We start from the raw sequence: 14,725 nt of genomic DNA on the forward strand, positions 1-14,725 counted from the left end.
TCTTCATTATGTCACACGTTTATGTCTCATGTACAAACCAAGTGTAAAAAAAAAAAAATGTAAAAATGTATTTTACCAATAACGTATAATGTAATAATGGAGCACATTAACCTTAAAGCACCATACCCAAAGAAACACAGAGAAACTTGGAATGTAGGAAAAAATATTACTTGTTCCTTTTATTGCATTCACTGTCCCAATGCATCCCTGTGAGTATAACACAAGCGGGTACATTATTTGGCTTCTCAGCACACACCATGGAACATAATGAGAGCAAACCTTCAGCATTCATAATGTTTAATTAAGAAAAAGGGGTACTTACTGAATTGCTGTATTCTTATAGCATCTCTTTTACGGTAACTGCTACAAAATATCTTTTTTATGTGCCAGTCTGTGGTTGCAAAGGAGGTTACGTGCCCTTCTTCTCCGTTACATCCAGGTCTGGGAATCATGGCCTTTTGTCGAGAGCTTGTGGTATTGAAATATTACATATAAGTTCATTTCTTACTCTTTGGTAAACATGTTTCCTTTGATTGATGGTTACAGAGAAGAAGCACAGAATTCCATTGTGTCAATGTGCATATGTCGTACACCACAGATGCCACACAAACCTTTGAAGGGCACAGTTTTTTTGCACAAACACATAGAAGCCGCCATTTCATTATATTTGCTTTGCTGTCCAAGGTCTCTCTAGAAGCAGCATGTTCCAGATAAAAATAGATGGTCAGCTGAGGGGAGTGTGAGTCTGATCATGTCATTATAGGGAATGAGATTATTTCATCAAAATATGCTCGTCTGGTTTTTGATGAGAGGCTTGAGAGGTCAAAGACCCTAAGATGCAAGACATGGACAATGCTGCAGCCAAAACACTGCACTAATTTGCAGGGAACCATGAAAGGTTTCCTTATGTGACAGCAGGGCTGCCATCAGAAATCATGGGGCCCCTCACCACTAAATTTTCTGGGCCCCCTCAGAAACTCCCCCAATGGCCCCTCCCATCAGTACAAAGGACACACAGACATGAGACATTGTTTGCCAGCAGTGCCAACCCCCCGTGTAAATTTAGCCAGCAGTGCCCCCCTAGGACATTGGTAGCCAGCAGTGTGCCCCCTAATACATTGATAGCCAGTATTGCCCCCCTAGTGCCTAGGTAGCCAGCAGTGCCCCATAATACATTGGTAGCCAGCAGTGCCCCATAATACATTGGTAGTCAGCAGTGTCCCATAATACATTGGTAGCCAGCAGTGCCCCCCTAGTACATTATTAGCCAGCAATGCCCCCTAATACATTGGTAGCCAGCAGTGCCCCGAAATACATTGGTAGCCAGCAGTGCCACCCTAGTGCCGTGGTAGCCAACAGTGCCCCTAATACATTGCTAGCAAGCAGTGCCCCCCCCGTGCATTGGTAGCCAGCAGTGCCCCCCTAGTGCATTGGTAGCACCCAGTGCCCCCCCCCCCCCAGTGGACTGGTAGCCAGCAGTGCCCCCCTAGTGCATTGGTAGCACCCAGTGCCCCCCCCAGTGGATTGGTAGCCAGCAGTGCCCCCCTAGTGCATTGGTAGCCAGCAGTACCCCCCCCCCAGTGCATTGACAGCCAGCAGTGCCATATACTGCTTGCACATTAGCCCAGCCTCCAATCCTTAAAAAGTGATAGAATGTGGTTTATGGCGTAGGTGTAGTCCATTATTTTAAGTAATACTGAAGCTGAAGAATGATCCAATTAACCTGAAAAATAACACTAATTAAGCTCTATTTATGTTCTGCATCAGCTCTATTACTGCAGATATATAGAGCTTAATAAATATAGAGCCTTTAGTTGTTTCACTATGATCAAACAGCTATAGATCATATTATAGCAGTGGGGCACAAACTGTGGCACTTTAACCAAGACGTAGATGTCCCAGCCTGAGTGCCACTTTGTCAAAATTTGAGATCAAACCATTATTTTCCCTCTTACATCTAAAGTTATAAGATTGAGTCTTATAGCCATGATGCAAATCTATGTAACCCTGTTATAGGGCAGCTAAACCAAATGCCACAAAGGGAGCCTACACTCAAATGGTCTGAGGGCCTTCATACCAGTATTCATTACTTACCCAGTACATGCTGTGCAGCTTTGGGATCAAGGAAATTTACTGGGTCATCTTCCTCCCCTTCTTTAAGCCAAGCCTGGCTCTTCTGCCGGGCCCGTTTCTTTTGTTGTTTGGTTGGTTTCTCTTCCTCTTCCTCTACTTCATCAGAATCAGCCAAAATGTCTTCCATACTGAAAACCAGTTATGGACCATTCAGTGCACAGTCTACTAAAGGAGCCCGTATACATTAAGATCTGCTCATTTGGTGAGGTCATCAAATAAGCAGATCTTTCTCCTAATATGCCCATCTAAGGTGGGTGATATTTGGCAAAATAATCAAATTACAATGAATGGTATAGGAGCCGCATCAATAAAACCATGCGGTCCCCAATCCAATGGGAAAATCAAACCTGCCCGACACCTTGCCATTTTTGGCCCAGATATCGGTCGGTTAGGCCTGTTGGGGAACCCTATACGCAAGCAGATAAGCTGAATCGGTCTAAAGGACTTGATTCGGCAGCTTAAACCTGCCTGAGTATGGCCACCTTAAGTTTCTTCTTTCCAAGACCATCTAGATCAGGCATCTGCTGCATTTAGTTTTTACAAACAAATGTTTGCTTATTCAAATTAAAGTTCAGTATCTGCCCTGTTGATAACGTGTGTCCTGATGAATTCAATTTATATCTAGACACAAAGCAAGACAGAAGACACGTCTAAATTAAACACATTTTAGAAACCCTGCCTAATAAAGATTTTCTAGGGTCCTTAGGTTTTTAATGGAGACACTGCTTAAAGGGCACCATTCTTTGTATAGCGCTGATAAACGACAACGTAAATTAATAATGCAACAGCTTAAACAATGTACATTAGCTTGCAACCCCATATAGGAGCCTATTAAGAGACTATATATAGCCTATAGCAGCCCACACAATCGGTATAGTGCACTTCTCAGCATATCTTAACAGCTTTTGGCTCAGAGGGCGTTGCTGGTGCAACAATATAGTGAGGGTTCCAGGTGGGAAAGAGAAGTATCAATGCTGCTGGATTACAAGGAAATTTAATAGTAATCCAAGTAATACTGTAGGAAAAAAACGGTTGTTTAACTTTGGCTTAGTGTGCAATAATGTACAGAGATTGAATAGAGGGGTCTGTAGCAGTGTTCTTACCTATTTCCCTCCAGTTTTTTGGTTTCTTGATCGTCCTCCTCTCCCACTGCTGCAGCCTGTTTCAATGCTTTCTGTCTCTTATTTCTGGCTTCAGCCTTACGGATGTTTACTAGGACTTTATGGTAATCTTCAAGCAACATGGACTTTACCAACTCAAGCCTAGATCCATGGGCAGATAAGGGAGAGTTGGAATAACCAAAACACATGCAGGAAATACACTTTATTGCAGCTTTCAAGAAGTCCTAACAGAATTGTGGCATGAATACATCACTTTACTGCAGTAAAGCTAGCCACATGTTGAGTTACCTTCCTTGGTGAGGCCACCAAATGAGCATATTTCTGCCTGATTTGCCCACTCATGCGCTGGGCCAAATACTGTCCCTATGGAGACATATTAGACAAACACCACATCAATGTGGCGATCCAGTCCTTGTCCGATAGGATTTTCAAAATTGCCCCGCAGATATTCGGTAACTCAGGTAAGTTAGCTAGGCCCTTCTGAGGGCCCCATAAACAGGCAAATAAGCTGCTGATTAGGTATGGAAACACTAAATTGGCAGTTTTTATTAGCCCTCAACAAAGACAGATAAATAATTAGGCAAATAGGCTCACAGTCAGTGGACGTAAATAACAGGTGACATGCATTCTGTGCCATCTATCCACAGGTAAAAAAGATTTAAAGAAATATGCAGAGTTAAAAATTTTGTTCTCTTTACTTTTTTCAAATTATATTAATACAGTATATTAATTCCTTAATTCGGAGCTTTCTGGATAATGGGTGTCCGGATAAGGGATTCCATTTCTGTATAAGGTTTGCAATTCTCTACTCAGCTGTGTGGGGATGGAGAAAATATATTCCATTCTCCCAGCACAGAATAAGCAGGCAAATGGATGCACAGTGGCTAACTGACTGGAGAAGTAGCAACGCCGGCCTAGTTAGATCAATTCCAAGTAATGCAAAAAGGATAACCCAGAGAGCAGAAAGAGCAACTTACATCTTCCCCTAGTGACTAATTGCAAAACTTTAAGCACAACCTGTTTCAGCTTAACCAACCTTCCTCAGGTGCATACAGATATGGTGACAGCAAACAGACCTTTTAACCCCTGCACATATCAGCAAGTTACACCAGCTTCACAGAGAGGCCAGGTGCATAGTCATATATGTATTTAGTGATTACTGCCATCTAGTGGCCTGCTCCGAAATAGCACCACTACGCATCTCAAAATGTTGTTTCAATTGATTGACCACATGTATTACAAAAAAAAAAAAAGAAAACCACAAAAAGCATCGTAACATTAGACGCAGTGCGTAGGCTGAAGGTACGCACAAAAAGAAAAGAAACTTGTAGGTTCACACTGAGATGTAAGTCTCTTGGGGGATAACACACACATAATAAACCGCACATTCTCTTCTCTATTTCCAGGAATCTTTCTATCTGCTTTGGGCAATACCATGCACCAAGAGGCTGGGTAAATCACAGATGTGAGAAACGTAATAGCGGAACGCACATAGTACCCATAAAGGAAAGAAATGTGCACAGAAAGCAATATGACTGAAGCATCAAGATAAACTCTGTAGGTAGAGAGATTTTATGACCTAAGGAGGGGCCTAAATTATAGTTGAACTGCAACTTTCTGAGAAATCTCTGCTAGACTGAGAAACTAGCTCTGAATGATGCCCTCTGAGATGAAGTCCCCTGCCACCTCAGCCACCTTGTTTACTGACCCGTTTACCAGGGGATGAAAGGATGAAGTGCTTTTCAGGGAAGTCAGGAGTGTTTTCTGTAATTCTTCCAGATTGTTGTTTACAAATTCTTTGCATGGTGGCTGTTCCCCTGCACATATTTCCTCCAAAACTCTATAGGCTTTCTTCTGCAAACTGTGATTTTTATCCTGTGAAATAAACAATTATTTATTATAACTGCCCAAATACAAATACTGCTTGTTGAGGTTCACCGTCTGTTTAGAGCCTCCAGATATGGCAAAATAGTGTGATAGATCTTAGTCATGGAGGGTTCATCTGCATACGGTGCCATGGCAATGATCAGGTCCAGCATATAAAATCTGTACAACAAAAACAGTATAAAATCTTACAGCTTGCACAGTTTTAAAACCCTTTCGGTAACAACTGTCTTGCCAGTAAACACACAGCATGGATCAAAAACTCAGGTGCCAGAAAAAAGTACCTCTAGGATGGGCACAGCCATAGGCTGAGTCTCCTATTCCTGCTATGGCTAGTTTTCCCTCCCCAACAGTTAACCACTTCCTCCTCCATGTCTGTTCCCTTTGATTGGCTGCTAATATACTGTGTGGTAACTCTCACCACTGCTACTCTCTTCCCAATCTCTCCTCAGTACTACTTCATTCTAGTGGCTATCCTCTGTACTAATACTTCCTTTCCTCTAGTGGCTATCCTCTGTACTAATACTTCCTTTCCTCTAGTGGCTATCCCCTGTACTAATACTTCCTTTCCTCTAGTGGCTATCCTCTGTACTAATACTTCCTTTCCTCTAGTGGCTATCCTCTGTACTAATACTTCCTTTCCTCTAGTGGCTATCCTCTGTACTAATACTTCCTTTCCTCTAGTGGCTATCCTCTGTACTAATACTTCCTTTCCTCTAGTGGCTATCCACTGTACTAATACTTCCTTTCCTCTAGTGGCTATCCCCTGTACTAATACTTCCTTTCCTGTAGTGGCTATCCCCTGTATTAGTATTAGTAGAATCTGCCCCGTTAGCTTCTCAGGTCTGGACGATCATTGATTGCCATTCCCAGGGTGCGTGCAATTCCCTTGAAGGTGCAAAATCCAGGTAACATTGTCCAGATCTGAAATCAGAGCGAATGTTTTGCATTAAAGCTTGAAGACAACGCTAATATGCGCTTATTGGCACCATCCATTTCGACCAGTAACATTGTAAAATGCCCAATAGGAATTAAGTGTAAAAATCAATTGGTTTGTCAGCAATTAAAAAAGACCGGTTAAAAAGTTGCTTAGAAAGGGTCCTTCTATAACATAACAAAAGTTAATACAGGTATGGCATCCCTTATCCGGAAACCCATTATCCGGAAAGTTCCAAATTACTGAAAGGCCATCTCCCATAGACTCCAATATAAGCAAATAATTCTAATTTTAAAAATGTATCTGGTACCTGGTACTTGATCCAAACTAAGATATAATTAATCCTTATTGCAGGCAAAACAATCCTATTGGGTTTATTCAATATTTAAATGATTTTTTATTAGACTTAAGTTATGGAGATCCAAATTACAGAAAGATCCCTTATCTGGAAAACCCCAGGTCCCAAGCATTCTGGATAACAGGTCCCATACCAGTATAAAGCGAAGATTTCGTCCATCTTGATATAGATGAGCAGCTGAATATAAAGAGTTTTCAAAATAAGGGATCTTTCTATAATTCGGCTTACAATACCCTAGTCTTCTAAAAACCTTTTAAACATGAAAAACCTATTGGATTGTTTTGCCACCAATATGGATTAATGCAGCTTAGTTACCATTAAGTACAAGGTACTATAATTACAAACGAAAGAGAAAATAATTTAAAAAAAATGTAATTACATGTTTAAAATGGACTCTATCGGTGATGCCCTTTTCCATTATTCAGAACTTTCTTAATAACAAGATAGGCAGATAAAAACAATTCTAAACTTAGGCTTTCCCTACTGAAAACAGCGGCATCAGAAATAGTTTATCCAGTTAGGTGCCGAGATTGAACCAATCAGAGCTGAGCAAGCATTTCCTCAAACTGTTTGTTTTCCACCAACAAAGCATCACTATTATGTACAGAGATCAACCTCAGTAAATACACAATAACCAAAGTTCCCAGCTTTTACTTTTAGGACTACTGAGTAAGGCAAAAAAATGGTCCCAGAAGCAACCTGAACATTAGATAGAAGTCTTAATATTGAAGGGTACTAAATGCCTGCATGAAACCCTTGCAGAGGACTTGCTCTAAAACATTTGTGTAAGGACACATAGCAGGCCCCCCGTCAATGTCCTGGCCATGTTGATATTTGTACTTCCTTCGATGTTTTCCTTTATCTCCTTTTTCTTTATATTTCCCTCATATTGAATTAGTGATGCATTATTTGAGTATACAGAGCCTTGTTTAACCCTTTAAGTGCCAGCCGAATTCGTCATTTCGGTTCCCCCCAGTGCCAGACGTTTTTTAAGCATTTTGTACTCATTCGCTTTAACAATGTTTTTTGGTAGGAAAACCTCCATGAAACTAGGGAAATTATATATCGTTTTTTTCGTCACTAATTGGGCTTCGACATACATACCAAATTTTATAACTTTTCTGGAGATATGATGTGTATTTTGGGTGAATTATGTAAAAAAAAAATAAAATTATGAAAAATTTCTGTATATTTTGAGTTTTTTTTCCATAGAAAAGTTAATTTTACTCACTTTTTTTTATTGTTTGTAAAAGCCCTGATACTCCCAATTCCAACGATACCAAATATGTGGTGGTACCCCACAGTTCCTGTGCAGAAGTAACCCCCAAACTAAAGAAATACTTTGTACAATATCACACCAGAACAAAGCAGAAAAGCGCTTGTAACAGTTGATGCAGCATAACTTATATGTAAATCTAAAATATCCCCTCATGTTTGGTATCTTTAGAAACTACAGACCTTCAGGTTTCTAGGTGCAATGTAGTTTTCACTCAAAAGCCAAATACCTTTTGTCAGTGCATTGTGAAATTTGGAAGTTTTTTTGACATTTTTTTTTTTTCTAAAACGTAAACTTGGACGCATGATCAAATGTGGATTTGACAAAAAAAAATCTCATAAAAATTTTCTAACAAAGGCAAATTTGAAAGACAAATTTCTACTGAATAAAATGATGCCCCATATGTATGGGTGCACATAAAGACATGGGCACCAAACACTCCAAAGCAGGGGCAATGCACAAGGGCAATTACAGCTAAAAATGTGGGTGCTGTGCTCTATGTGCACTACCTGCAGTTTTTCAGTGTTAACCCCCCCTACTTGTGAAATAACCCCCACAAACTATATATTTCTGAAAAGTGCACACCTTCAGCTATTCAGAGACACCACTCTTTTCTTTCTACATAGAAAATTGTGGCCGCAGTCCCTTGCAGAAGTCAGCGCTTTGGTCAGAAATCGAGGAAAAAACAGAAAAAAAACCTAGATTTCTCCCCAAAATCTCCATGGCAACTACCAAAAACTTACTAAACATCAATCTGCAAGTTCCCCTGAATAAAACAATACCCCATATGTATGGGTACACATAAAGACGTGGCCACCAAATGCCCCAAAACAGGGGCAATGCATAAGGGCAATTTCAGTTGATATTTTGGGGGCTGCGCTCTATGTGCACTTCCTGCAGGTTTTCAGTGTTAACCCCCCCTACCTGTAAAATAACCCCCACAAACTATATATTTCTGAAAAGTGCAAACCTTCAGCTATTCAGAGACACCACTCTCCTCTTTCTACATGGAAAATTGTGGCCGCAGTCCCTTGCAGAAGTCAGCGCATTGGTCAGAAATCAAGGAAAAAACAGACACAAACCTAGATTTCTCCCCAAAATCTCCATGGCAACTACCAAAAACTTACTAAACATCAATCTGCAAGTTCCCCTGAATAAAACGATACCCCATATGTATGGGTACACATAAAGACGTGGCCACCAAATGCCCCAAAGCAGGGGCAATGCATAAGGGCAATTTCAGTTGAAATTTTGGGGGCTGCGCTCTATGTGCACTTCCTGCAGTTCTTCAGTGTTAACCCCCCCACCTGTAAAATAACCCCCACAAACTATATATTTCTGAAAAGTGCACACCTTCAGCTATTCAGAGACACCACTCTCCTCTTTCTACATGGAAAATTGTGGCCGCAGTCCCTTGCAGAAGTAAGCGCATTGGTCAGAAATCAAGGAAAAACCAGATACAAACCTAGATTTCTCCCCAAAATCTCCATGGCAACTACCAAAAACTTACTAAACATCAATCTGCAAGTTCCCCTGAATAAAACGATACCCCATATGTATGGGTACACATAAAGACGTGGCCACCAAATGCCCCAAAACAGGGGCAATGCATAATAATGGGGCTGCAATTTATGTGCACATCTCAAAGCTTTTCAGACAAAATTGCCCCTTACCTGTGAAAAAAACCATATAAACTGTATATTGATTAAAAATAGACAACTTCAGCTATTCAGAGACACCACTCTTCTCTTTCTACATGGAAAATTGTGGCCGCAGTCCCTTGCAGAAGTCAGCGCTTTGGTCAGAAATTAAGGAAAAACCAGATACAAACCTAGATTTTGGTCAGAAATCAAGGAAAAACCAGATAAAAAACCTAGATTTCTCCCCAAAATCTCCATGGCAACTACCAAAAACTTACTAAACCTCAATTTGCAAGTTCCCCTGAATAAAACGATACCCCATATGTATGGGTGCACATAAAGACGTGTCCACCAAATGCCCCCAAACAGGGGCAATGCATAAGGGGGGGGCTGTGCTCTATGTGCTCTACCTGCAGTTATTTAGTCTAAACACCCCCATACCTGTGAAATAACTCCCACAAACTATATATTTCCAAAAAGTGCACACCTTCAGCTATTCAGAGACACCACTCTTCTCTTTCTACATGGAAAACTGTGGCCACAGTCCCTTGCAGAAGTCAGCGCTTTGGTCAGAAATCAAGGAAAAACCAGATACAAACCTAGATTTCTCCCCAAAATCTCCATGGCAACTACCAAAAACTTACTAACCATTAATCTGCAAGTTCCCCTGAATAAAACGATACCCCATATGTATGGGTGCACATAAAGACGTGGCCACCAAATGCCCCAAAACAGGGGCAATGCATTAAGGGCAATTTCAGTTGAAATTTTGGGGGCTGCGCTCTATGTGCACTACCTGCAGTTTTTCAGTGTTAACCCCCCCTACCTGTGAAATAACCCCTACAATCTATATATTTACGAAAAGTGCACACCTTCAGCTATTCAGAGACACCACTCTTCTCTTTCTACATGGAAAATTGTGGCCGCAGTCCCTTGCATAAGTCAGCACTTTGGTCAGAAATCAAGGAAAAACCAGATACAAACCTAGATTTTGGTCAGCAATCAAGGAAAAACCAGATACAAACCTAGATTTCTCCCCAAAATCTCCATGGCAACTACCAAAAACTTACTAAACCTCAATTTGCAAGTTCCCCTGAATAAAACGATACCCCATATGTATGGGTGCACATAAAAACGTGGCCACCAAATGCCCCCAAACAGGGGCAATGCATAAGGGGGGTCTGTGCTCTATGTGCTCTACCTGCAGTTATTTAGTCTAAACACCCCCCTACCTGTGAAATAACCACCGCAAACTATATATTTATGAAAAGTGCACAGCTTCAGCTATTCAAAGACACCACTCTTCTCTTTCTACATGGAAAATTGTGGCCGCAGTCCCTTGCAGAAGTCAACGCTTTGGTCAGAAATCAAGGAAAAACCAGATACAAACCTAGATTTCTCCCCAAAATCTCCATGGCAACTACCAAAAACTTACTAACCATAAATCTGCAAGTTCCCCTGAATAAAACGATACCCCATATGTATGGGTGCACATAAGTACATGGCCGCCAAACCTGAAAATGCATAATATTGGGGCTGCACTCTATGCACCCCTTTTTTTTTTGCCTGCACCCGAATGAATGGAATACGCTCGGGTGCAGGCACATGTAGCCGATATACGCATGAAAACGCGTGAGAATGCAAAGTCTCGCGTTTTCATGCGTATATCGGCTACATGTGCCTGCACCCGAGCGTATTCCATTCATTCGGGTGCAGGCACAAGTAGCAGGCGTAGGGCTGAATTTTCGGCAAGCGTTTTTCCACTTGCTGAAAAAATCAGCCCTACGCCATGTGTGGCATCAGCCTAACCCTTGGCAATAGAAACTACCAGAACAATCTTAGCACCTCTGGACCTTTCTAGAACAAGTGAAATCAAATGAAGTTAAAATGGAATAAAACCACTAAAAGCAATCAAAGAACAATAGTTGCAATGAAATCGGTGGTCAGAGCCCTGGATCCACCAATGTCACTGCAAAAGCAACCTTTTTGGGGCACTAAATACACAATAAAGAACAATGCAAAAATAAAACACCATAAAATCAGTAAATTCAAATAAAAACCACTCAAACCAACAGAAGAACAATTATTGCAATGAAATCGGTGGTCAGAGCCCTGGATCCACCAATGTCACTGCAAATTCAGCACCCAATAGCAATACAAAAGTTACAGTGCAATAAAATAATAAAAAAACAGAAATCAATTATGAAAATGCAAAAAAAACACTAAAATGCAACCAAATAAATCAGATAATTATAGAGCAAGATCAGAAATAAAGTTTTAGTAAAAAAAAAAGACTGCCAAAGAAAGCAAAGAAAGAAAGAAAAGAAAAGAAAGAAAGGAAAAAAAAAAAAAAAAACATGTAAGTGTAAGTGTGTGTGTAAGTGTCTGTGTGTGCTTGGGAAAGTTGTAAATAAGTGTGTATGTGTGTAAAAGTGTAATAATGACAAAGATAGAAGAAGAAATGGAAAAAAAAAAAAAAATTTTAGACAGTTGAGATAGAAATAAGCAAAATAAACAGTGGTTAGAGAGTTGTAGTTCAGCTTACACAATGCAGGCAGGCGATCAGGGCGACCAATCCAGCAGGAAGGCAGCAGGGGGGCTCCAGCAGTCTCACGTGGCAGCAGGAGTGAAGAGGCGACGGCGGGGGCGGCGACAATTAAAGGGACAGCAGTGGACACGTCATCAATGCGTGTCCACTGCTGTCATTGGCTGAGGACCCGGATCGGCGGCGCTGGGGGACCGGATCCGTAAGTATGACCTTACTTGCTCGTTGCCTAGGGGGTTGTGCAGGCTTTACAAGCGCTGCGCTGCTTTAAAAGCGAGCGCAGCGCTTGTAAACCCGTTAGTGCTGTAGGACGTAGATTCTACGTTCTATGGCACTTTGGTCCCTTGGTACCTAGGACGTAGAATCTACGTCCTATGGCACTAAAAAGGTTAAACTTACTTGTTGCTACGACGCCATAATCCTAGGATACCAATCGCTACTTATTAATTTGATTATGAATTACAATAACAAATGGAATCAACTGTTTCTTAACTGCTTTTATCCTTTGTCTAAATCTGCGCTCAGCGAAATGGATGGAGACACAAGGAAGCGATCGTTAGAGTTTATTTATTGTTTGCTTTATTTCAATTCTCTTTAACATAATTGCAACATTCTGCTATGTCCTTTCATTATTATGTTGGGTTGAAAAAACCCCAACATACTGTTCTTCGACTTCAGCTTATTCTTGCGCTTTTTCTTCTTCTTCTTCTTCTTAGCGCCCCCCATTTTCTAAATGCTACTCCTCCTACAGTTTGTAGAGGGTACAATACCCAAACACTCCACACTTCTTCGCCCAATCAGACTTCACCTATTGAATTTTTTTGGTTTAAATTTAAAATGCTGCTTTTCTCACACTATTTATGTTAGGGTCCCCAAACTTTTCGCTGTTGGTGACTAGGGGACTAAGGTTAAAGTTTAGAAAAAGTAGGTGGAGACACCAACAGCCAATCAGATTTCACTCAGTGACTTCACATGTTTTTCAAACCAACATTAAGTTTGTTCTCAAACTTCCCATTTTAGTTGTGGATTGAATTCTCCTTTAAAAATAACGTAATTTGTGAGTTGTTCCTCTATCCCTTATTTTTTGCAATGAGATTCAGCAGAGCAGAGAATTTACTGCTTTCAGTTGCAATTACACTTCCTAGTAACTTTAAAATCATTCATGTACAAGATCTATATGAGACATCATTTCACCATTACCAACAAATCCCCCTTTGCTGGATCTCTGCCTTTAGGTTTCTGAGAGGAGCCACTAAGGTCACAGAACTAACTGGCGCCTCCAGTGCCTCGTCCTACAGCTTGCAAACCATAGAGCACTTTCTTACTCTGAAACAGGGCACAATGTATTATATCATTAATATGTATTAGATGTATGAGCCTTTGTCTCTTAATGCTGCTCAATTACATCAATATCAATATCAAATTTATTACAGAATGATCACGTATGTTGCAATAACACAGTGATATATCATGATTTTTCGCTCAATACATAACATATGTCAATGTATAAAAGATGAATAATGATTTTTGTTGGAATGATTTAAAATCTCAAAGAATCTTACACCAGAATTATATTTTAAGAACATAAAAATCCAACACTCCTTTTTACAGTATTATCATAGACTTACAAGCACCTACATCACCTGCAAGTTTTAATTAGGCATTAGACTATTGACAAATCTATCTATTTATCTTTCTATCTATCTATCCATCATATATGGAGGATATGTTATATTTCAGAGCCTAAATTTACAAAAGAAAGCAACAATCGGAGTCCTAGAATGACAGAGAAAACAAAATGAGGTTGAAGTAGTTGGGACTCACTTTTTCTTGTCTAGCAGAAGGGAGAGATGTGCGAGTGTCGGAGTCGTACAGACGCTTTAGTGTGCTGCTGTACCCAGAAGGATCGCTTTACAACTGTGTGCACTGATGACATAAATGTAGGAGGCCAGGTGCCCTGGCAAGGCTCTACCTTAGAGTAAGTAAGAAATCCTCATGCTCTCTTTTGCCTGCCGAGAAGCAGTGAATTCAGTGAGTGCAGAACACAGATATAAACTCTCTCATTCACTAGGCTCTGTTACAGTAAACAGGGCCGCCATCAGGGGCTGCACCCTCTGGCATTCCCACAGTGACAACGAGTAACAAATAAGAAAAAACTAAAAGGAATAGAGCACTCCATTATATGAAAAAACGCTTGTTTTATGTAACATACCAAAAAAAAGGCAAAAGGAAGGATACCCAACGTATTTCAGCCCCACCTACGGGGTATCTGTCACAGTGATGATGAAGCACTGGTTTAACATACCCAATTTCTAAAAGATACTTGGACCAGTCTGATCAAAATAATTGACAACTGGTTGCTTATTGCTTGTGTCTGTGTTTGGAATTAGTATCTCTATCTCTAGATTTCTTGTTTCTTGCCTTATATGCTCCTTGGAATTAAGTTAAGGTTTTTATTTGATTGTGGAATGTGCTGACTTTTCTTGATGTAACTGAATATCAGGGTTGGACTGGCCCAGCAGGCTACTTGGGAAACTCCTTGTAGGCCCAGGTGTCTGACGGTCTTCCTGCTCACCCAACCATTGGTCCTTACATTTCAAGGAACACCGGTTTGTATCAGATGTGGTAAAGAATGTACTATAAATATGTCAATAAAGGATATCAAGCAATATCAGCATTTTGTGTATTTGTTATAGTAAGCAATTGTAGGAGATCCTAATTGCAGAAAAATTCTTATCCAGAAAACCCCAGGTTCTGCTCATTCTGGATAACAGATGCCATACCTGCTCTGCATTGGAATCTTTATAATTAAACCATAGTTGCAAAATTGT

At 40.5% G+C, this 14,725-nt stretch overlaps 1 protein-coding gene and 1 long non-coding RNA gene across 2 annotated transcripts; both read right to left on the reverse strand.

Moving 5' to 3' along the window:
• Positions 1-2,086: 2,086 nt before the first annotated feature.
• Positions 2,087-3,402, reverse strand: LOC101731045 (RRP12-like protein). The gene is made up of 2 exons (XM_031906489.1): positions 3,237-3,402; positions 2,087-2,261 (listed from the first exon to the last, which is right to left on the reverse strand). Exons 1-2 carry the CDS (start codon positions 3,374-3,376, stop codon positions 2,087-2,089), a joined length of 315 nt encoding a protein of 104 aa, XP_031762349.1. The 5' UTR covers positions 3,377-3,402.
• A 2,576-nt stretch (positions 3,403-5,978) lies between these two features.
• On the reverse strand, positions 5,979-13,829 carry LOC116412300. Its single transcript, XR_004223648.1, has 2 exons — positions 13,719-13,829; positions 5,979-6,062 (listed from the first exon to the last, which is right to left on the reverse strand). It is a non-coding gene; the product is annotated as an uncharacterized LOC116412300 (long non-coding RNA).
• Positions 13,830-14,725: the final 896 nt, after the last annotated feature.

The sequence above is a fragment of the Xenopus tropicalis genome, chromosome 7 (genome assembly GCF_000004195.4).
Source record: "Xenopus tropicalis strain Nigerian chromosome 7, UCB_Xtro_10.0, whole genome shotgun sequence".
Taxonomy (NCBI): Eukaryota; Metazoa; Chordata; class Amphibia; order Anura; family Pipidae; genus Xenopus; species Xenopus tropicalis.

Excerpts from the sequence above, each read along its gene's own strand:
- LOC101731045 (XM_031906489.1), bottom strand. The coding sequence starts at position 3,376 with ATGTTGCTTGAAGATTACCATAAAGTCCTAGTAAACATCCGTAAGGCT. Across the intron at positions 2,262-3,236 it reads AAAAAACTGGAGGGAAATAG|TATGGAAGACATTTTGGCTG; the intron begins GTAAGAACACTG and ends ACTGGTTTTCAG.